This window comes from Macrobrachium rosenbergii, chromosome 45 (genome assembly GCF_040412425.1).
Source record: "Macrobrachium rosenbergii isolate ZJJX-2024 chromosome 45, ASM4041242v1, whole genome shotgun sequence".
Classification (NCBI taxonomy): Eukaryota; Metazoa; Arthropoda; class Malacostraca; order Decapoda; family Palaemonidae; genus Macrobrachium; species Macrobrachium rosenbergii.
Genome location: NC_089785.1, coordinates 20,464,061 through 20,485,964, shown reverse-complemented (window position 1 = coordinate 20,485,964; position 21,904 = coordinate 20,464,061). Strand labels below are relative to the sequence as shown.

At 35.1% G+C, this 21,904-nt stretch overlaps 2 protein-coding genes across 7 annotated transcripts in view; one reads left to right on the top strand and one right to left on the bottom strand.

The window, feature by feature from the left end:
• Positions 1 to 5,794, top strand: part of Dhps (Deoxyhypusine synthase) — a 25,270-nt gene extending 19,476 nt beyond the window's left edge. For 4 of the 5 annotated variants that reach the window (XM_067088623.1, XM_067088625.1, XM_067088624.1 and 1 more), the window contains one exon: positions 4,469 to 5,794. The gene's annotated coding sequence lies outside the window, so the exon portion shown is untranslated. Of the gene's footprint in view, positions 1 to 2,147; positions 2,196 to 4,468 lie in introns of all 5 variants that reach the window. The other variant, XR_010850482.1, reaches the window with a different exon arrangement.
• Positions 1 to 21,904, bottom strand: part of LOC136829759 (HEAT repeat-containing protein 6) — a 27,252-nt gene extending 5,348 nt beyond the window's left edge. Inside the window, exons 1-16 of one of the 2 annotated variants that reach the window (XM_067088621.1) lie at positions 21,633 to 21,904; positions 18,313 to 18,579; positions 17,431 to 17,898; positions 16,046 to 16,277; positions 15,322 to 15,503; positions 13,126 to 13,298; positions 12,224 to 12,450; positions 11,853 to 12,079; positions 11,387 to 11,518; positions 10,756 to 10,948; positions 8,983 to 9,113; positions 7,554 to 7,641; positions 5,519 to 5,625; positions 4,384 to 4,667; positions 1,553 to 1,883; positions 667 to 882 (exon numbers count right to left, since the gene is read on the bottom strand). In XM_067088621.1, coding sequence (XP_066944722.1) covers positions 667 to 882; positions 1,553 to 1,883; positions 4,384 to 4,667; positions 5,519 to 5,625; positions 7,554 to 7,641; positions 8,983 to 9,113; positions 10,756 to 10,948; positions 11,387 to 11,518; positions 11,853 to 12,079; positions 12,224 to 12,450; positions 13,126 to 13,298; positions 15,322 to 15,503; positions 16,046 to 16,277; positions 17,431 to 17,898; positions 18,313 to 18,579; positions 21,633 to 21,806 — 3,432 coding nt within the window. In that variant the 5' untranslated portion in view covers positions 21,807 to 21,904. The remainder of the gene's footprint in view (positions 1 to 666; positions 883 to 1,552; positions 1,884 to 4,383; positions 4,668 to 5,518; positions 5,626 to 7,553; positions 7,642 to 8,982; positions 9,114 to 10,755; positions 10,949 to 11,386; positions 11,519 to 11,852; positions 12,080 to 12,223; positions 12,451 to 13,125; positions 13,299 to 15,321; positions 15,504 to 16,045; positions 16,278 to 17,430; positions 17,899 to 18,312; positions 18,580 to 21,632) is intronic. The other variant, XM_067088622.1, reaches the window with a different exon arrangement.

Below are 21,904 nucleotides of genomic sequence, written 5' to 3'. Positions count from 1 at the left end.
AAAACATATCTAATACCATCCAAACACCAGTATTAATATACCTCCAAAGATTATGGTATTAGTGCAACATGCTTCAGTTAATGTTATAACATTTTTAATATTTCCCTTTAGATGTCTGCAGTATCCCAGGATTTTTATCTTTTGGACCTATTGAACTTATGAGTGCAACTGTTAACAAAAGATAACCAGTTTTACCATATTCCATATTCTATATTTTGACAGAGTACTTCTGCTTTATCAACTTCAGTGCCTATGACTTTAAAGGCCTAACTTATTATCTCTGTTCTGTTCAGGGGTCAAGATACATACTGCCCAGTACCAAAGGTCTATCCTTCCTTCAACTGAAAAAGGAAAGGACAGTCTTCTTTGCAGTGGTATGAAAGCTGAGTTTCATAAATTAAGGGACCTTGTACTGCAACTTTAAGGGAATATTACCCATTGTCTTAACTTACAGTATGTTTATGTAGGTAAATATTATACTTCGGTGTATTTTCCTCTTTTTTTTTACACACACATTCTATATACACATTCAATTCTGTATAGAACAAACAAAAATCTAAACTCATAAAGGGAAAGCCTGAAGTAAAAACTTTGGTGGTGATGAAAATGATGCAAGCTTGCTTAGCTAGCTTCCATCATCTGGTTTGCTTTATATTTTTGTCTTACCTGATTTAAAAGTTCATCTCGATGTCTGATTTCTTGATAATCAATGATATTTTGAGCGTTGTCAAGTCCGTTGAAGAGTACATGCCATATTGCAGTGTACTCTGTTCCAAATTCCTCTCGGGATCTCAGGCTGCACAAAGCACTGCATGCCTGAATTCGTACTTTGTAATTCTTGAAACTCTCCAGTAATTTTCCTAAGGTCATCAACACCTGTCCCTGTTTTAGAAAACAGATCAATGTCAAATATATAAAGACTAAAGTAAAAGGGAAATGATGTGTGAAGGGAAAGCTAAGAGAAAAGAGTAGAAGACTGAACACATGAGACATGAGAAAAACACACAATGAAGTCACAATTGGGAAATATTTCATATTATATAAGAACAAAGAAATTATTAAGACAAACATAGATCCTTACAGATGAAGACCAACAAAGCTAGAATACTGTATCTGTATAACAGTAGATACAAAAGAAGAAAACAAAGTTAAATTAAAAAAAAATGGATTGAAACTCAGGCTAAGAGTAAACAGCAAGTGAAAAAGAAAACCTTCACAATGCAATCTTACACGAAGGAAATAAGAGATGTTTGTTTAAAGGATAAAGTGTATACAGTACCAATGAAGGAAGAAATACTGTACTGTGTTTTACTTTTTTTCTACAGTGAATCCATCCAAGTTATTTAAGAGTGGAAAAGATGAATCAAAATTAACCTTGTGCATCAAATATATTAACTATAACATAAGTGGGACTATCTAAAGTGGGTTAGCGTAACATTTTTATAAATCTCATCATACAGTATGTAAATAAAACAATACAATAAAAAATTTTCAAAAAGTAATCACAGAAAAAGTTTATAAGAAACTAGTCGTAACAATGTAGTACACTTACCCTCCAAGGAACTGTATTAATAGGAAGTCGGCCACTGCTAAGAATGTTCCCCAAGGCATAACATGCATTCCATCTTGTTTTCATGTTATTCCCAGTGCTGCAACATGTCACCAACATCTCCACAGATTTTGTTACCAGTGGGGCAATACTTGGATGTGCAGCTTGACTTGCTTTTAAGAAGCTTGTTACATTTCCAACACAGCGTACACCATGAGTTCTTATCTTGTTCTTGTCGTTGCACGTACGGATTCCAACTTCTAATAGTCGTGCAATTAGTTGCGAAGAAAGAAGTTTATCCTCGGAATCTGACTCAGTGTGCTTCCAATTATCACTGAAATGTTAGGCATAATATCTTATGTAATCAAAGGACAGTAATTAATAATTACCCCACAAATTACTTGGCCAAACTTTATAAGATTTATCAAAATATGTATAAAATTATTAGCTAAAATATAGTTAACATTTCTGTTATGTGTAAATTTTACAGTACATGTAACGATAACTAACCAACGTGCTACCACTGACAAATAAGCTGCATTTGTTGTGTATGCTGGTAAATATAATGCAGATTTTTTTCTATTCCAACTTAAAAAAGGATCTCAAGCCGGAAACAAAATTTTCTACGGCAATAAAACTAGGACAGGTAGGGAACTGCTACAATATTTCTGCTATGTATAGTTTTCACATTAACAATCACAATGCATTTGTAGCGTTATCTGAAAACGCAGTTTACCAACATGGTTTAAAAGGTAAAAATATCCCATACCAGTAACCTAAACATTATTCCCTTGCTATACCTACTTTAATTTTTGTAATTCAGTACCTAGAGTCAGACCTTTTCCTGTAGTTTCCCCCTTTCCCATTTCCTCTAACTTTGATTTTTCCTGACTTTGATTTTCCTAAGTATTAATCAGCTGCTTATAATTCTGACATTTTTAATATTTTCAAGACTTTTGTAATGTCATGGTTGTCACACTAAGTTTTCTACAGACGTTTCCTTCCTTGTTATTGCATTATTTGCAGCATTCCTTTGTTTTATGCCTTTCATTTTCCATGTGTTCCATTTAGTCCCACTCAGCTAGCTGTTTTATTTCTAACATTCTTGCTCATACTTTAAATTCTAAACTAAGAACAAATCTTTCAGGCCAACCTAAGTGTCAAGAAAGTGGGTTAAATTCTAATTACTGTACTCTTATTGGGTCATGTAACATTCACCAATATATATGTATGTACACTCGGCAAGAAAAGTGAAGATACAGTTTTCTTTAGATTTCGTTCATCGAATTTTAATTTTTTTCTTACAAAAAACACATAATCTCGGTAAATTTACTCTAGAATATGAAAACACAATGCAAATTATATCATATAAGTTAAATCTGAAAAACAAAAACGTTCAGATACTTAAAAACACCATGCATGTCCGAAGTAATCAGAATTTCTCAGATGACTTCGTTCATAGAGATCTAAAAGATAGTGTGTGGATATCTCGGTGTAGTACTGTTTATCAGAAGGGCAATATTTACTCGTTTTCCGTTATGAACAGGCTTATTATTGAATCATCATACGAGGTAATGATAATTTCTTTAATTTTTACAGATTCATATTTGTATTTCACGGTGTTAAAGGTCAGCTGGAATTAATGGCAGTAAATGTTGTAACAGCTAGGGCAGGTTGACCCAATCTATTTAAATCTGCAAGAGCGTTCTCTATGATGTGCGGAGTACCGCGATAACTTTGGTGGCAAAACACAAGTAACTGGATGTTTCTTAACGTTGCCATAGTCTCTCTCTCTCTCTCTCTCTCTCTCTCTCTCTCTCTCTCTCTCTCTCTCTCTCTCTCTCTCTCTCTCTCTAAAATTGCTAAAACATACTGTACAAATATAGTATCGCTCAATCTCTAAAAAAAAAAAAAAATAATGAAACGAGTAGCTTTACATGTAGGCCTAGGCTACACACAGCAACTCTCTCTCTCTCTCTCTCTCTCTCTCTCTCTCTCTCTCTCTCTCTCTCTCTCTCTCTCTCTCTCTCTCTCTCTCTCTCTAAAACTACTATACCCAATCTCTAAAAGAAAAAAAATAATAAAACATACTAGGTTTACAAGCAATCCAGTAAAACATACTATACAAATCAACTCTCAATCTCTAAAAGAAAAAAAATAATGAAATGAGTAGCTCTACATATAGGCCTAGGCTTACACAACAATCTCTCTCTCTCTCTCTCTCTCTCTCTCTCTCTCTCTCTCTCTCTCTCTCTCTCTCTCTCTCTCTCTCTCTCTCTCTCTCTCTCTCTCTCCATAACATTGCATTCGTTCCTTTATTGTTCCCCAAGTTTTTCGTTGGACATAGCTTAAATTTAACTCTTGATTTCATTATGGAAGATCACGTTTCCGATTATGCAAGCATTCCGTTCATTGTGGTGTCACAAATTCATATGTGCAAGGTTACTTCGTAGGTTATGTGGAAAAATGTTTATTTTGCTCAGAACTGTCGCTGCAAATTACAACTTGAACGAATACTGTAAAGCTTACTACTGCATTTAAGTATCAATGATTTCAGAACCGTAGAATATGATTGAAAGTTATAGGTCAAGCAAAAAACAAACACAATAAGACTGAAGCTCCTCCCCTTTCTAAAGTTGCCAGATGTCTCATTATTGAGCAATATATGTCCGAAGATTTAAAAAAACTGTATCCTCACTTTTCTTGCCGAGTGTACATAATGCTTACAGTAAAATTATCTACAAAGATTTGACAGCCTGTAATTATCAGACCTTAACCCAGTTCACCTAATACTGGTGAAAGTAATGTAAATGTTCACTGAAAGTTATCCTTACCAGTAGACATCCAGTACCGATGACATATTAGCTAAAGCCCAGGATGCCAATAGACGATCTCGATTTACGTTGCTTTCTTTTTCAGATAAGATATCTAATGTGGTTACAATCGTTTCCTGTAATAAGCTGGGACCCCCAGGGTTGCCGACGACTCCCGAGAATCCAACAATAATGGCCATAATTCGAACGCCTGCCAGTCGTAACTCTGGGTCTTGATTAGTAACAAGCCATCTTACTGTCATGATGACTTGGGATATCCATTCTTCTCCAAGGCTTTCAAATATCTGAAAGTGATCATTCAGCTATTGTACAATTTAAGTTATGTAACTTAAAGCATCTTTTTTTCATCTTAAAATAATGACCATCATTATGCCTTAAAGTATTGAATAAAATATTTATTATGTATTATAACTAAGAACTAAACTCTAACTTCCCAAAATATCTTACAAACATTAAAAAATGGTTAAACAATGATACAGCAATATAATGTAATTTAACTCGATTCTTAACCATTGCCAAAATTATTTGCAAATATTATTGTTCAACACAGCTGTTGTTTTCCTCTTTAACAACTCTCTTTGTGCAATTTTGCAAAATGTGCATGCATCTTCACAAAATCTGGACTTACAAGTTTCACTGTGTGTGAGTAGTTGCTAAGCCAAGTCTGAAGGGGGATTTTATTGCAAGTATATGGATTGGAAAGATTAAATAAAACAAGAAAAATAATTGGTCCCATCTGCTATTTTGTAATCACTTATGAAATCTCAATGATATAAAATTCTGTAATCTCAGATTCTGAAAAGAAAGGTACTTGCATAAGAGGTATTACTGTATGTGCCTCTTTAGACACCAATGCAAGACAGCACAAACTAACTGAAAACTTCATGTATGTGATGTTATGCACTTGAAAGGAAAAAGGAAATGAAAAGAGTAAGATCTACTACTTTAAGCTCTTAAAACAGAAAGTTATAGGTATCAAAGTCAAAGAAAACATGGCTAGCTCTTAATGACTGCATAACAGGAAAAATTTCCTCCTTCAGCTTGGTACAACTACCATTTCACAAAAGGAATAAAAAATAAATTAATAGAAATTTAACTTAGATTCTGAAATAATTAAAATAATATTACAACTTACAGAGGAGCTCAGATGTGATAAGACAGTTGCCATAGCAACTATTTGTTTGACTTGCTCTTGACTCCTCGGAACTTCATTCTCTCGATGTCTCCAGCTTGCATCGTTTTCTTAGGTGATATTTAAAGAAGACGAGAAATTATGAAAAAAGTGTAGTCTTCAATTGAAAAACAAAGTAGAATCATGCCTGATTCCTTAGGTAAATCAATCACTTCATTGACTAAATTATATATGAAAATTGTGCTTAACTTGCTTTGGTCAATAAAATCATATATTCTTCCTGTTTAGTATCCCTACTTGCATGACAATAGTGAACACAATATATTGTACCCCTTTCATATATCCCTTCTTTAATTGCTGAAATTTAACAAGGATTCAGTGTCCATGGTTTGCTCTATCTAGTGGTACTAAATATATACAAGCTGACTCTTCTTTCGGCAAAATTAGGATTCCTCCCATTGTGGTAATGGTTTCACTTATGACCTTTCATCCCATAGTATGACCTACCTTTGTCTTCCTTCCATGATACCAAACTATCTTTTAATTTAAAATGCAATAGTTTGTAATATTTCCACTGACCATTTTTAGTTACATGAAATTTAGCTATACAGCAACCTCAACACAACTACAGTACAGCTAGAACCAACAGCTTTGTAATGCTATTAGGCCCAAAATTCTTCTGACAACTTCAACTACTATTCTTTGTTGTTGCTATTGATTTCTATAACTACCATCTGTTTCCTTTTTCTGAATGTTGGACACTTCAATATAAACAATAATGATCAGCTCCCTTTCAACCACAATGAAAAAGAACGAATAAGGTGCTCATCACCTCTTACGTTACAATGATTGAATAATTTATTCAATATCCAACATGTTCCAGATTGTCACAACCATTCTACGTCCTGTCCTACCCAAGGTTTTGCCAGTGATTCTACCTTCTACATTTCTTTCCTCCACCGCCCATCCATCCTAAACCAATTGCATTCTTTCTTATCAATCATATTAAAAAGGGTTTCTAATTAGGTACCAGTAATTCAGGAAAGTCTAATACTTAAAACTCACTCAATTTCTGGTCTATTCTCACATCCAGGTGATCTGTTCTATTTGACAGATATTAAATTGTGTTTCTCTCAGGCTGTGCAGTGTTTTGGGAATTCAGATTACTATATTTCAAAGCTGCCTAAAAGACTGCATAGCTCACACTTTTGTTCTGATGCCATAAATTTTTTTGTTATCTCCTTATTTCCCTCATCTTATGATAAGGAGGTTGGGAGACTTTACAAGAAAAAACAAAGGGAACAGATAAAGACAGGAAGCAACGCAGCTGGTGGCCAAAGGAACACTGCAAAAAATCTTTAATTTCATCCCCAGGGTGCCATGCAGGTATTTAAGTCACCACCAAAGCTAAAAGTGGCAGTTTAATAATCCAGTGGAAATATTCAAAGCAAACGAAAGGCATTCACATAATTCCAAATTAAGAACAGAATACAGGATTTAGGCCAAAGGCCAAGTGCTGGGACCTGAGGTCATTCAACGCTGAATGGGAAATTGTGAGTAAAAAGGACTGGAAGGTGTAACAGGAGGAAAACCTCTCAATTGCACTGTGACAATTATAAGGGGAGGGTGGAAAGGAAGATGGAGAAAGAATATAAATGGAGGTACAGTAAAAGGAATAAAAGGGGTTGCAGCTAGGGGCCAAAGGGATGCTGCAAAGAACCTAAGTAATGCCTACAGTGCACCGCATGAGGTGCATCGATGGCACTACTTCCCTACGGGCTAATTCCAAATTAAGGTTTTTCTTTTATCGTCAATTTCATGGAGCCATCCAGCGATAAAATCTTTGCCTGAATACAAACAATTCAACTAAACTTTCAAACATATCATACCTATTTTTTAATGATAATACAGTAAACTGTAGATATTGTTCCTTGTGTATTTCAGTATAACTGAAGGTATGAAATATGACAAAAATTAAATAGTATATAATTTTCTTATGATATCATTTTCAATGACTGGTAAAGATTCAGTAGCTTACCCAATTTTGTCTGCGATCTTTCCTCGCCATCATTTGCAGAAGCCTTTTGAGTTGCCCCTGCCATCTGCAATAAAACTTGCAATGGGCCCTGTAACATAGAATAAAGAATAATTAAGATGTCTACTTTTATACACAAACTACTGTTTTCCATAGGTTTTCTTACTTCTGCCAAGACCACTGGGAAGGCACATGTAAAACCATGGCATATCATTTTATAATAAACCCAGGCAGTTTAACAAAAGACTGCTTACAAAATGGTCTTTCAACCCAAATATTCTGTCAATCCCTATTACCCAAACTGAACACAAAGGCAATATTTAAGAAAGGATATTGCAAATTTCATGTAAAAATATCTGCTTGGTTGTTCATTGCCAAAATCTAAACATAAGCTCTGAAATTAATAACCTCTCCTCCAGTCTTTGCAAATCTTTCATTTGCCTTTACAATTCTACTTAAAATTTTCCTTTGCTATTACAAGTACCTATATCTTGTATTATTTACTTTGTAATTTTTACTTATATAGTTATATATAGTTTTACTTATATAGCCGAGACTACTGTACACAGAAAATACAAAACGACACTTTACAAACTTTAACCAAGGTGACAGAGCACAAGGTTAGTTAGTTAGTTATAAATGATTTGTTGAACCAGACCTCTGAACTCTTTTAGGAGAGCACAAGGAAAAAAGGGGAAAAAAGAAAACCATCAAAGAACACATATGTTACTGAGCAGACTGACAAATAACACACATCCTAGCAGAAGAGATATGGGTTTATTATATAATTATGATAATATTTAAAAACAATAACAACAGTGACGCTAAAAGTCCGTTACTGGGTGTTTTGTGATGTGGAAAACCATTATAGGAAAACATCTGCCATTCAATAAGGATGTGATACCACATAGACATGGATATTTTGCATAGTCAAAGGTTAAGTAAGCTATCAGAATTTGATGTGATTTCAAAGTACCCATTACTAATTTCTGAATTCAGACAATAAGGAATTGCAATATAATTTGCTAGTGCCATGATGTCTAGTCAGAGGTAAACCTTGTTCAGTAGATTAACTTATGTGAGCACAGCAAAGCGATATTTCAGACTGTAGCTTATACTGTATAAGCAAAGCAAAGCAATATTTCAGAAAGTTTTTTCCTCTGAACTATCGCTTTCCACATCGTCTGAATTCAGGAATTGGTAATGGGTACAGGTACTTTGAATCACATGAAGTTCTTATAGTTTACTTAACCTTTTCTCTGTAAGACATCCATGTCTGTGGTATCACATCCCTATCTGATGGCAGATGTTATCCTATAATGGTTTGCAACATCACAAAACACCAAGTAACATACTTTTGTTGTTATTGTTGTTAGTATTATTATTATTATTATTATAAAGCAGTTTGATATCATAACAGGAAGTACAATACCTGCAAAGTCCAGAGCCAAAGTTGTTGAACTTGATCGGAAGATATACAAGCATTTGGAGCCTTTTCTGTCTCAGTTTTTACAGCTCCAAGCAGAGAGCCTAAGAGTGTATAAGCATGCTCCACTACAACACCTGTAAAAATAACAGAAATAAGAAAATATAAATGCAAAATTACAAACAATAACTAAAAGAAAACCTAACCTGATCAATATGCCATTGGCAGAGTAGGTGGGATTCTAAATGGCTTTCTTGTTAGGCTTGCTGCCAAAGCTGTTCAGTAAATTTTGCAGAAACAAATACCAAAGAAAACTGTTCAGGAAAGGTCAAGTTCTAAAATCAAGGGGCACTACAAACTTAATGTATCAACTTTCTAACAGGTTAACCATCAAAGTTTGGTAAATATCAAAGAGGGCAAAAACCATAACAAAGCTTGTAAACTAGTTTTCAGGAGTTGTCAGCAGCCTCAGATCTTTTAGCTCTGTAATTATTACTATAAAAAGCTAAAATAAAAGTGTGTCCTATAAAGCAGATGATCTGAGGTAGAGAAATAATGGCCCAACAGTAATGATGCAGGATCTTGGAAATTAATTTCAAGAGGTAAAACTTCAATATCACTGAAGTTATCACTTATGTTGAATAAAGTATACTTCTAAATTCTTATCAGTGTCTGGTATATAAAATATAAAGGGTATGCTCAATCCTAACCTTATAAAGAAAATGGAGAGATAATTAAACACATCACTGCATTATTTCCTAATTTCTACTCTCATCCTTATCTGCAATAGCATGGTGAATATTTAGGCATGTGAGGAAAGTGCAGCAGAATCGAACACCAGATGAGGGACTAGCAAACTCTGCAAACCCCAAATAGCAATCTTACTTCTTGAGGACACCCACACATAGCAAATATGGTAATATCATTAATATAAATGTAGAGCTGTGTTTTTCAAGATGTATTTTAACATGCTCACATATAACAGTTTACAATAAAATTCAATGTTTCTTGCATACTGATCATACTCAAAATGTATATTAAAATTGAAAAACAAAACTAAAAATATCAAAATACTGTAGTACATCACTAAAGTTAACAATTCCAAAGTTATCAAACCTACTAAATACAGACATGTGAAGGATCATGTATCATATATTGGTTGGTAATCAATTCAAAAAATCTAAAATATGTCCCAAATACCTTGCAATGCAACCCCATGATAGCAAATACATAATAAAACTGTTCAACAGAGTCAAAGCAAAAGCACATGCAGACATTAGCCCAGCTTAATCTAGAATGAGTTAGTTAGTTATAAATGATTTGTTTAACCAGGCCCCTGAACTCTTTTAGGGAGTTTCTCGGGCTGGGGAAAATGAAAAAAAGTAAAAATAGGCTGATGATAAATATTTAATAAACAAAAACAGACCGATGATATATATTTAATAAGCAAAACAATCTCACTGTTGACTGACAAGGGTGACATCTTATGGACAGAGAGTTCTCAGTTAAGAGCAAGTCATTAGGTAATAAACTTTGCCTATGAAAACCAGAAGAAATGTTTAACAGTTATACATAAAAAACCTCTCGCACTTCTGAAATTACCAGACACTTTAAAGGCCATCTTCTTTCTGTAGCAAATTTATATTCAAACATTCATTCAACATTACTTACTGTATGACAGAGAGATATTAGCAAATACACTACACTAGAAAGCATTTACGAACTAACATTGCCAAACTATGAAATAAACAAGGTACCAAAAATAAGTTGTCTACTAACCTGGATCAGGCGACATCAACGATGGATCGATGTCTGATGATTCATGGGTAAAGTTAACAGGTTTCTGCTGTGGTTCCTTCACAGCATCACTGCAGACTGATATAACATGTTGAATGAGAGGTAAACTCTGATGAATAATGGGTAAGTGTTCGCTGACGAAGGCACTCAATACTTTTAAGGACTGGAGTTGTACCTGAAATGAAGGCAGGCTTTTTAATAAGGGCATTTTAAAAATACAAATTTACCTAATAACATGCACACATGCAGGTGACTTGTAAATAAAAAAAAAGAGGCAGTTTAAAATCATTCTTATGATCATACTTACAAATCTCTTTATTTTACAATATTATGCATTCCATAACAAAAAAACATTAGCTGAAAGCAGTCATCAACACAGCCTGTACAAGTGTGTAAAGACAATATACAGTGCATATGAGGAAGGGAAAATTCTACTACTGGAGAAAAGTGTTTCAATTTACAGATTCAAAAACTGTTACCTAATTGGAAATAGTAGTGGATTGTTTATAAAAATGTCTCTGACAAGTTCTTTAGTTGGTGAGTCACTTGAATGAATCTTTCTTACACGGTAGAGAGAGAGAGAGAGAGAGAGAGAACTTGGTGAATAACATACCTGAATGTATATTCCCCTCACAGCATCATGATCTGGGGTGAGCAAAGAATCAACGCATCGTTGGATAAGCCACGAAACCATGGTTTTACCCTGGACTTCATCTTCAGATTTGTCACACTCATCTTCGCTGACCTGCAATAAAGTTAGATATTAATAAATTCAGTCCTTTTCAAAATTAATTCAACTTGAAAGACGAGCATAAAGCTTACATTAGTTGGCACAGGCTACTCTACAGTCTTTGAAAATGCAAAATAAATAGTACGCGTTTAAAACAAATTGAACAACTCAGTTGTATACAATACTAGTAGACAAATGTAACAAAAAAATTTCCTCTAAAAGCACAGTTTATAAATGATGAGAGGGACAGAGCTTTAATTAGTTCAGTAGTACATATGGAAAATGAACATAACATAAAAGAAAAATCTGACAAAATGTTAGTAATGATGACAATACTACATATCCTTACCAAATTCATTACTTCCATGGCTCTCTTTAGATTATTTTCATCGTCAATTTCCTCTCCGGGCAATTCTTCTTCCAATGCTGATGAATTAACTACCTCCAACGGTGATGTTAAGGATACAGGAGCCGGAGTCTGGTATCTCAATAGAATGTCCTGCAACTCCGGGACTTGTGGCTTGATCATTAATATACTCACCATTACAGAAAAAGAATTTGCTTGAACAACTGCCTCTGAAACATTGAATGCCAAAGTACTCCCTACTCTTTTTAAACGCTACACTGTACACAAATTCTGTTATTTTGCACAAAGTCATATGTAGGACTGTATTATTTACAACAATGTCTTGAAAATTGTGGTACACAGTCATTACCAACCTTTATACCTCATGAAATATTTAACATGAGTGACAATTTTGGTTAACAACCCTGGCTTGAGTTTGGAATAATTGACGTTTTCAACAAGCAATTCGATGGTTTTCAGAGTTCTGATGAGTGCCCCAGGGAACTTCTCAGAGAGCAATGCCAAGGCAAGGCATCGATGCAACTCCCGAAGACTGGTGCCAAGCTGGTGGCCGAGAGTTGTGTAGGAACCCTTGCCTACGCTGATGCAAAAATCAGGGTAAAGAATTAATTTTTTAGTTTGAGCAAAAGGTCTTAAATGCAAACTCTCTTTCACCCCATTTGCCCAACATCTAATGATCTTCCCCTCTCTTAATGGGGGGTCTTTCCCACTTACTGAATTGTTACACCCAAAGTTAATTGGTCTTCTTTCCCAAAGTCTGGATAAGAAAATGAAGTTCCACATCCACTTTCTTTAAAAAGGTGACATAAGTTAGTGAACAGTCAGTTTCCATAGCATCTGTGGTTCTTTTCAAACATAGCCATGGATTGCTATCAGACTGTTTTGTCCTACTTTAAAAAACAAGTACAACCTTCCAATAATAAAGACATTTTCAAAAAGGAACAGGAGGTTTCAGGAAAAATGAAAGTAAACAGCTAAATTAAATACCTCCATCCTATTCTCATACCGTGAATCTTATCTCTGTTCTTGAAGTTGTGTGGTAAATTGCATTACATTAAAGTTTCCATCTGAAAATCAGGAACAAAAGGCCTTTTTTGCAGGCTAAATACAGGGCAAGGCAACAAGTATCAAGATATAAAAAGTATGGAGGAAGACTAAATGGAGTAGGAATGGCAAGAACACGAGAAATACTAACTTGGACACACAGCCAATGATAACTCTACATAAAACCTAACAATATCCTTACAATACTCACTTGTCTACAGCTAAGGTCAGAACCTGAGATGAATCAAGGAGAAAAGTGTTTATGACTTGCAGCGAGGCCATTCGAACCAAAGGTGACGGATCTTTGAGAACGCTGGTCATCAAAGACGGATTCTGACACATGAGGGGAGGCCAGTAGCTAAACTTATGTTGTTTTCCCACTTTCTATAAAAGGAAAATTATATCAGTAAAAGTTATAACAAAGATGAAAGTGAAAGCAAAAGCATTTGGTTATTCAGGTTTTAAATCCATAGATCTCAAAACAAGTTCTACAACTCTGTAACATACAAATCATCTCTGTTTATTTAATAGTTTTTCTACATAACAGCATCCAAAGACTTCATTAGTACATCTTGAATCAAAAAATACTGGAACAAATGACTGAATGCAGTGATGTATCAGAAGTTCCTTGCCTATTTTTGGAAGTCCTGTGTAATCTAAGTATACTTTGTCTTCTTAAACTGGGTAAAACTTAGTCTTCCCAAAAAGAAGGATTAACGAGTATCTTGCCCTTTTCAATATATAGTAGTACAGCTTTTATATTTATTCATTTCTCTTTTACTATCCTGCAATGATTTGCTATATTTAGACTATAACTATAATAATAAAAATCTAGGTGAGTAGTAGCTCAAATCATATCATTAAAATGTAAATAAGAAAAAAAAGCGTTGGCAAAAAAGTAAGCAAAGTTAATTTTTCAAATGAAGAGTAACTAAGCGAGTTTCACATGCATGACTGTCCATTACAATTTTATGAGAGGAAACAGTTGACACAGCTGTATATACCAATAAAAAAAAGAGTATATAACTTTTCAATCTTGAAGTTACCAAACATCTAGTAGGAAGTTCTACTTCACAAGTGCAATCATACATTATTTAAGACAATTACTAAAACAAATCACAAATCAGGACCCACACACTATCAAGGTTAAATTCTCTTGACAACCTGCCACAAAGTTTGAGTAGGTTATGGAATACATTACATTTAAAATGCACTGCACATGCAATGCACCCATTAATGTAATGGAAGAATATTTATCACTGTAAAATACAAACATTTCTAAATCATTTTAAGTACCCCTCCCTCATATTTCATATGTTTTACACTGTTTCTGTGTCAAGCTCAAGTCACATAAAAAATCTTGAAAGGTTATGAGTCTGCTGAAATTTCATTGAACCCTATAGTATGACTGTTCATTAACATACTATTAATTCCAAGATATTAAGCAAACAACACTGAAACACACAGATCATCATAAAAAATATTATCATCTTTATTATAAAGTGCTTTAATCACACCACAAGTGAATTTCTTACCACTCCTTGAGCCAATCTCAAATATTTGTTGTTAAATAAGGGTGTGAAACTGGAGCACGAAAAGTTGAAGAAGTAGGACAGAAATGCGGCTGAAGCAGAAAGGCCACTTCAAGTAAAGCTTAGAACTAAACTATCATAGATTAAACCATTACCTATACCTTGCATTCCTTTGGTAAGCATGTGGAGGAGGACACATGAGTAACAGAAATAATTAGCTAATATAATAGGATCCTATACTTAAAATGAAAAAGGCACAAATCAACATTTTTTTGTTACCTATCAGGTTTATCGCAACCGGCCCAGATGTTATGATCAAAAAGGTTACTGAGGTATTGACATGACTCATTAAATGCAGAATATATTTTTTTAAAAAGGGAGCAGATGTATAAAAAGTAAAGATGATAACTGCTTTTCTTGAGGGAGACGCAAAGATGGTACCATGATTTATGAAGAATCTACTGCAACGTATGTAGAACTCTTTATGGAATGGAAAGGAACAAAATTTAAGCTAGAGGCCAAGCACTGGGACCTATGAGGTCATTCAGCACTGAGAGAGAAATTGAGATTAAAAAGGTTTTAAAGGTGTAACAAGAGGAAAACCTCACAGTTACACTATGAATCAATTGTTAGAAGTGGAGAGTAAGATGGAAGAAAGAGAATATGAACAGAAGCATTGCTTCCTTCAGGAACAATGCCCTAATTTCTCCTTTTTTTTATCCTTTTCCCTTATGAGCTGGGAAAAATAAAGGTTAAATATAAAAAAGTAACAAATAGTATTGTACACATCATGAATATATATAAAGGCTAAATATAAAAAAAGTAACAAATGAATATGAATATACATAAACATAAAAGTTTTAATAATGGCTTACATCAATCACAGCATTTATGGCTTGAAGGGAGCACTGTCTAACACGTGCCATAAGAATAGATTCCTTTTCAGTTCCTCCCTCTAAATCAGAAAAATCGGTTTCAGATCCGCTTGTACGAACTTCAACTGAGCTGTTGTCACATGAGGCTGTCCCTGAGCTACTTTCCTCACCGGCAACAACACCTGTTATAAGAAAGAAAAATCATGAACATTTTCCAATACAGTGTTTCGAATAAGAGATGACAGTGTTTGTGATAGCAATTTGGCATAATGACTGGGAATTTACCTAGATTTAAACCCCATGGTTACACCTCAATTCAGACTCATTCTGTTAACATATAGACAGTTGTTGCCTATAAGATATCTTGAAAACATTAAAGTGTCTGTTAAATTGAAGTGCTATACTGTAGGAAGAGAACTGAAGCATTCAGTAACATATGTCCACTCATATCTCAGAAGCATTATGCAAATAAAGGACAAGATTTCCCAAAACTGAATTTTCTGTAATAAATTTCAAGCACGTTTCCTCAAATATAACACTACGTATTTGACTAAAAGATGGCATTAAAAGGATCTTTAGCAAAATGATTCTCAACAAGCAAAGTACATACAGGTTTGTTACTATCCCCCTGATTTTTGAATTACGCATCTCTGATACAAAAATATGATCTAATATTTAAAGTGAAACATAATGAAAGCTTAAATACAAAGTAAGGATAAATTACCTGTGTTACTACAACTATTTTCCTTATTTGTAGCATTGTCTGTTCTTGCCCACTGTGGCTTTAAAGAAAGTGCCGTCAAAGCTGAGGCAGGAGGTGGACTTCTAATGCCAACAGCTACTCCTTCAATACTTGGCATTAAAGGGCAGGGACCAGAGTTAGAATCTGCTGTTGACCGAGATGGCTGGGCCCTTTTACGTCTCAGTCTTTTCCGTCGATTACGATTGGTGTAATTCTGTGACAAGAATTTGATTTTGAATATAGTTACATTTTAAAGGTTTATTTAAAATAGTTAAATGATTAATATATATACAAAAACTTAGTCAAGAACTCCCAGCAACCATACCATACTACCAAAAACCACTGTATACAAACAATACATCCGCTCCATAATAAACTATGCCCAGCCTGGCACCCTGCCATATCCAACACACAACTAAACAAACTACAAATAATACAAAACACAGCTCTGAGTTACACAATTAGAACACTTACACGCTGAAACCAAGATTCTCACCATCAGGCAACACTTAGACATGAGAGGCACACAATTCTTGGCATCGGTCATAAACAACACAAACAGCCCATGCTATTACCTTCACGACCACCTCCAACACACAGGCAAACAGTGAATACACCACACAGACACTATACAGATATCTTGAATTCTATACCACCACCCACAAACAGCACACAAAACAAAAAGCACATCCATACTCACCTCACCAGACAAGCACTTAATAACCTTCCCAACAACAAAATACTCAGCACCCCCCCACCCAACATAAGCAGTACAGAAACACAGCTCTCAAGATTGGAGAGAGTACACCTGACTCGACTTTGCTGTGGTCATCACCAATCACTAAACACCTACAAACACCGCATAGACAGACAATACCCAAACAGACATATGTCCACTCTGCCAAGTTAGTCCCCACACAATTACACATCTCTTAGTAGATTGCCTAACAGCCCTTAGACAACAACACAACATCCGCACTACCACACAGTTATGGTCAGATCCAGTAAGCGTGGTGTCCTTCTTTGTGCGGTGCAGGCTTCCTGGCATAACAGAGTCTGGGAACCACAACAACAACAACAACAACAACAACAACAACCAAAAACCACTCCCTCTTCTTATGAAAATATTATTACGTTAATTAAAATACTGTACTACTGTTTCTGTGGGTCCATATATAATAAAGAACAGACACAAATCATTAATATATCCACAATACTATGGGTATTTGTTTTTGTTAGTTATAGACCATACACTTTCTACTTATTGAGTTTAATAACATACAGCAGAAAATGGATGAGTGTTAATGCATCCTAACATTCATATTCTACACAAACAAAAACTAGAATAATTTCTTCAGAAGACTTACTCTTGACGATACATCACTATCAACACCAGAAGAAATGGGGATATCAACTTCTGTTTCCGTCACATACCGCATCAGGTCACTATGGGCAAATCCGGGCAATCCATAGAACACAAACGGACGGCAAGCACTGACAATAATATTTCCTAGAACATCATTTGGTGCACAAACTACTAAATTGTATATAATATTTAAGGCTGAAGCAATCAAATTCAAATACAGTTTATGGGGGCAGACAGTGGGAATGGGTAACGGTTGTTTCAAAATGCGTATTACAATTCGCTGTATGCTAGACACCACTTCCGCAGGGAATATTTCGTCTCCATGTTGACGAGTTTCTGTTATAACTTCTGGAGTTACATAGGTCAGGAGGTGCAGACACTGCATGGCAGGAGCAAGAACGTAATATGAAGAACTGAATTCTAGAGTACGAATTAGGCTTCCCTGTGTGCCAGCAAGACTTGTATAAATCTGCAAGTTAAGAAATCTTATTGCATTTTATCACATACTTTATAAATAAATTATTTAAATTTAAAATCATATATTGTACATATACTATATATATATATATATATATATATATATATATATATATATATATATATATATAAACAATATATATATATATATATATATATATATAATCAATGCATCGTTGATAATAATATTTGAAAGTGGCCACAATAATGAAATGATCTTTAAACTCTGTACTATTCAATCTCGATGTAAATCAGTATTATTGATATATGAATTTCCTTCAAACACTGCAATATGTATCCTAAATAGCCTCCTATACTGTTACATTTTACAATTTTATTTTGACATCATGGATTTTAAAAATTTAACAAGTTCTACAAAAATCTAAGAAAAACATTTGAACCTTACTTCATCTGTATGGTCGGGAGCATCTCGCAGAATGTTGGACAACGCTCTTAGTATTTCACGTATTGTTTCTTCACTCTGAAATTCACCTGAACTTGAGTGCAGGGCTTTACTGAACCACAAGATGACTTTATCTGAAGTCTCAGACGATAACATGGCTGCTCCTTGGCGTCGAAGGAGTGAATTTAGGAGCTGGCACATGAGGTAGGAATAACGTTCTCCAGGTGTCACGGGGAAAGTGAGGCAATGCTCAATCAGTTTTTGAAGCTGCTGTAGAAAGAATATAAATTTGTACATTGTATAGATATATACATATCTACCTACCTATCTATCTAGTGATAAACTTACCTTACACGAACATGCAACGTGATTCAGTGAAATAATTATTCTACCAAACTTGCCTACCCTAGAAGTGCTTGTCTTCACAGTTATTAAGAACAAATGTCTCTGATGTTATCAACACAGCCAAATAAATATGACAGGCATTAACCTGAGCTTGTAAAGCTCTGGAATCTCATAAGATGTCCCATACAAATGAATTAAATTTCTGCAACAAGACCATCCACCAAAATTTACGATAAACAATAATTTTATGGTAGGTTAAGGAGGTTGCATCCAGATAAGATGTTATGATCTCGGTTAAGTTACCTTAGGTTACTCTAGATTTTATGTTTTGAACTACCATTGTCTCACTTCAGTAAGGTTTTGTTTTTCTCATTTTTACTATAAGCATAGCCTAGGCCATGTGTTTTCACAGGGATTCTTTTGTGCTTTTAGACAAGTTTACTTGGCCCAGGCCTACCCTATCATTGTTAAAACTACACCATTCACTTTTTGCTTTTCCCACCACACATCCCTATTTCTCATTGTTCATGCAGATAGACACTGGCCTCTGAGTGCAGTATTGTTATTTTTAAATAAAAAGATGTGCAGTGCATACCATAAATAACTACAAGTACTTTTGTACACTCTAACTTTTCTTTTAAGAGTATTTGGACTTGCAATGTGCACTCTTGATGACATTTACTGAATTTTTATCCCATAGGTATACAAATTGTGCTATCTATGGACTCGTTATTGTTATAAGTACCAAAAAATCTATCTGGAGGTTGTTTGAAAATGACAATGTGCCTTTGTAAAGAAACAAGTTATCTTAATAGAACGGATTGTTTTATGTTAGTTTTTTACATAAATATGAGAAGTTTGGCATTCACTTCCCTTAGAAATGTTCGCTTAACTCACGGTTAGCTAATTACACCAGCCCTTTACGTTAAGCACGCAAACAGAAGACCTCAGAAGGAAACCATAATACCAGTGCATTATGCCTTATGGTGAGGCTAGGTTGGGGAGTTGGGAAGCAAGGGCTGCCCATTCTCTTTGTTAGGAAAGATTACAACAGGAGGTGTTCCTTGAGTTAGGCTGGAGGGTCAACAAGGACTATGACTAAGCTACCCACAACTTGGTCAGATAGGTTATGGCACCCCGATTTGGTTAAGATTAATCCCTGTGCTTCACTCACTTTTGTTTCCCTCATTCAAAGACTTTGCTTCCCACTGTGGTGCCCCCGTATCTGTTTGAGATAATCTAGATGTGAGATAGGCTGGCCAATAATGAAGCATTTCTAATGAAAATGAATGTTAAACTGTACATACTATACAATCTCAGTTCCTTACTAACAGAAAATGTAATGTCAGAAATGGTCAAATAATAGTTATACTGGCATTCTTTATCTGAGCCAGTATATAAGTAGTTGTGTAATTACCAGTAAAGATAAGCTGTGCAATTACCAATAACTATAGGTTGTATAATTACCAATAACAATTTGTGTAATGACCAAATGAATATGACGGCTTGCACCTGGCACCCTAGGTTAGGTTAGGGAAAGTAAAGTAAGGCTGCATCCCTGTATTTTATTCATTGAGAACTTATGGCCCTCAAGGTCAATTCTGGTAGACTTTTTAATCCCCCTAATGCAAGGTCCCTTAGCGCTAGGATAAGTTAGGTTACGTAAGTTAGGATGCACACCTGCCATTGGCTTTATGACTGATACTAAACCAGTTAGACATGAACCATGTATTTTTTTATAATAGCTTATTTTGTGGCTTAATAATTTAAGACTATCCCTCTTATACCCTGTACAATTCACTCATTTTTGGTTCCCCATACAAACCTCCATAATTATTATATACAAGGGATTGGGGGAAACATAAAAGAACTTGTTTATACCAACAATAATTATCATAACTACATATAAAAGATAAATACAGAAAAATACACAGTTCATATATCTGGCACAGAATTAGCTGCATAGGCTAATCGTATAAACATTAAATTTGTAATCACATAAAAACGATCAGAAAAATCATATTTTCTATTTGTACTGAATTACTGGTTGAAACCAAGGTAAAATTATACTTTACTCCTGGACTGCCTCTCAGGCTACACACGATATTTTTTTTGCTTGTTTTGATGGTTTTTGCATGTTTCATACCATTATTTTGTCGGAAATGCTTAGTTTTAGACTTTTTTTAGAGTCGAAGGTCATTGTTGGGAAGCCTCCAGCCAGCATAAAAAAACATATTTATTTTCCTGTTAGTTTTCTTGTTTTGTTATTTTCCTGTTAGTTTTCTTGTTTTGTTATTTCCTGATGTTATTATCTTTGGCAAAACTATCATTTTCTGATTGTCACTACCTCAACATAACCCAACAATGAGGGTGATGTCACCTTTTTAACGGTCATTTTTTTAACATTTCTGCTTTCAGTTTGGCCGTGGCTGAATGGCGCTTCGCACCTTATCTGCATTTGAAAGATTCTTAGCAAGCTTGTATGATCTGGCAGGCGGTAGGGTTGCTCTGTGCGCGCTAGCCACAGGGGTTACAGAAAACAAGCGATGCGAGGAAAGTAGTAACAGAAAACGAGGTTATGTGGCTCTATCGTATATTGGTAACTTTTCAACATTTATCAATCATATCCCCGAAAGTATTAATTAGCGAATGGAAAGATGGGGGTGTTTTGAACTCCTCTCATTGCGTACTACCTATGTGGATTTCATAGTTGGGTTCCAAACCGGATGTAAAGTATAATAATACCGAAACCAAAAGGAACACAGGCTCTGGCCCGTGAGCAACCTTGCTTAACGAAACCCAGAGCCTTTCAACAAATCGAATAGGTTTAACCTAGGACCAAGTTATCCAAGGTTCAGGTAACAGCTGAGCTTCAGATTCCTCTAAAAACCACCTAAAATTAAAATAATTTACTATCGTTGCTACTACTTTATATTAAAGACAGTTCCATGTGACCTGAACTATGACCCCAAACTCACCCGCTGGTCATGCATCATGCGAAGTCTCGAGGCGGCATGAGACTGGCACAAATGGGTCAGGACTTGAACTAGTTGACCCCTGTTTTTGGAAGTAACTGGACTTTTGATTTTTAAAAAGAGTCCTACGGACTCCTCCCAGGAGAGGGAATCCTTTGACCCACCGACCACTTCCATAGTTTCACTCAATACAGTTTAGTTTCACGTTTCAGTTTCACGGCAGACGTCACCGTCTGCTTGACCGAGTGACAGGTCTTATGGAAATTGTATACATG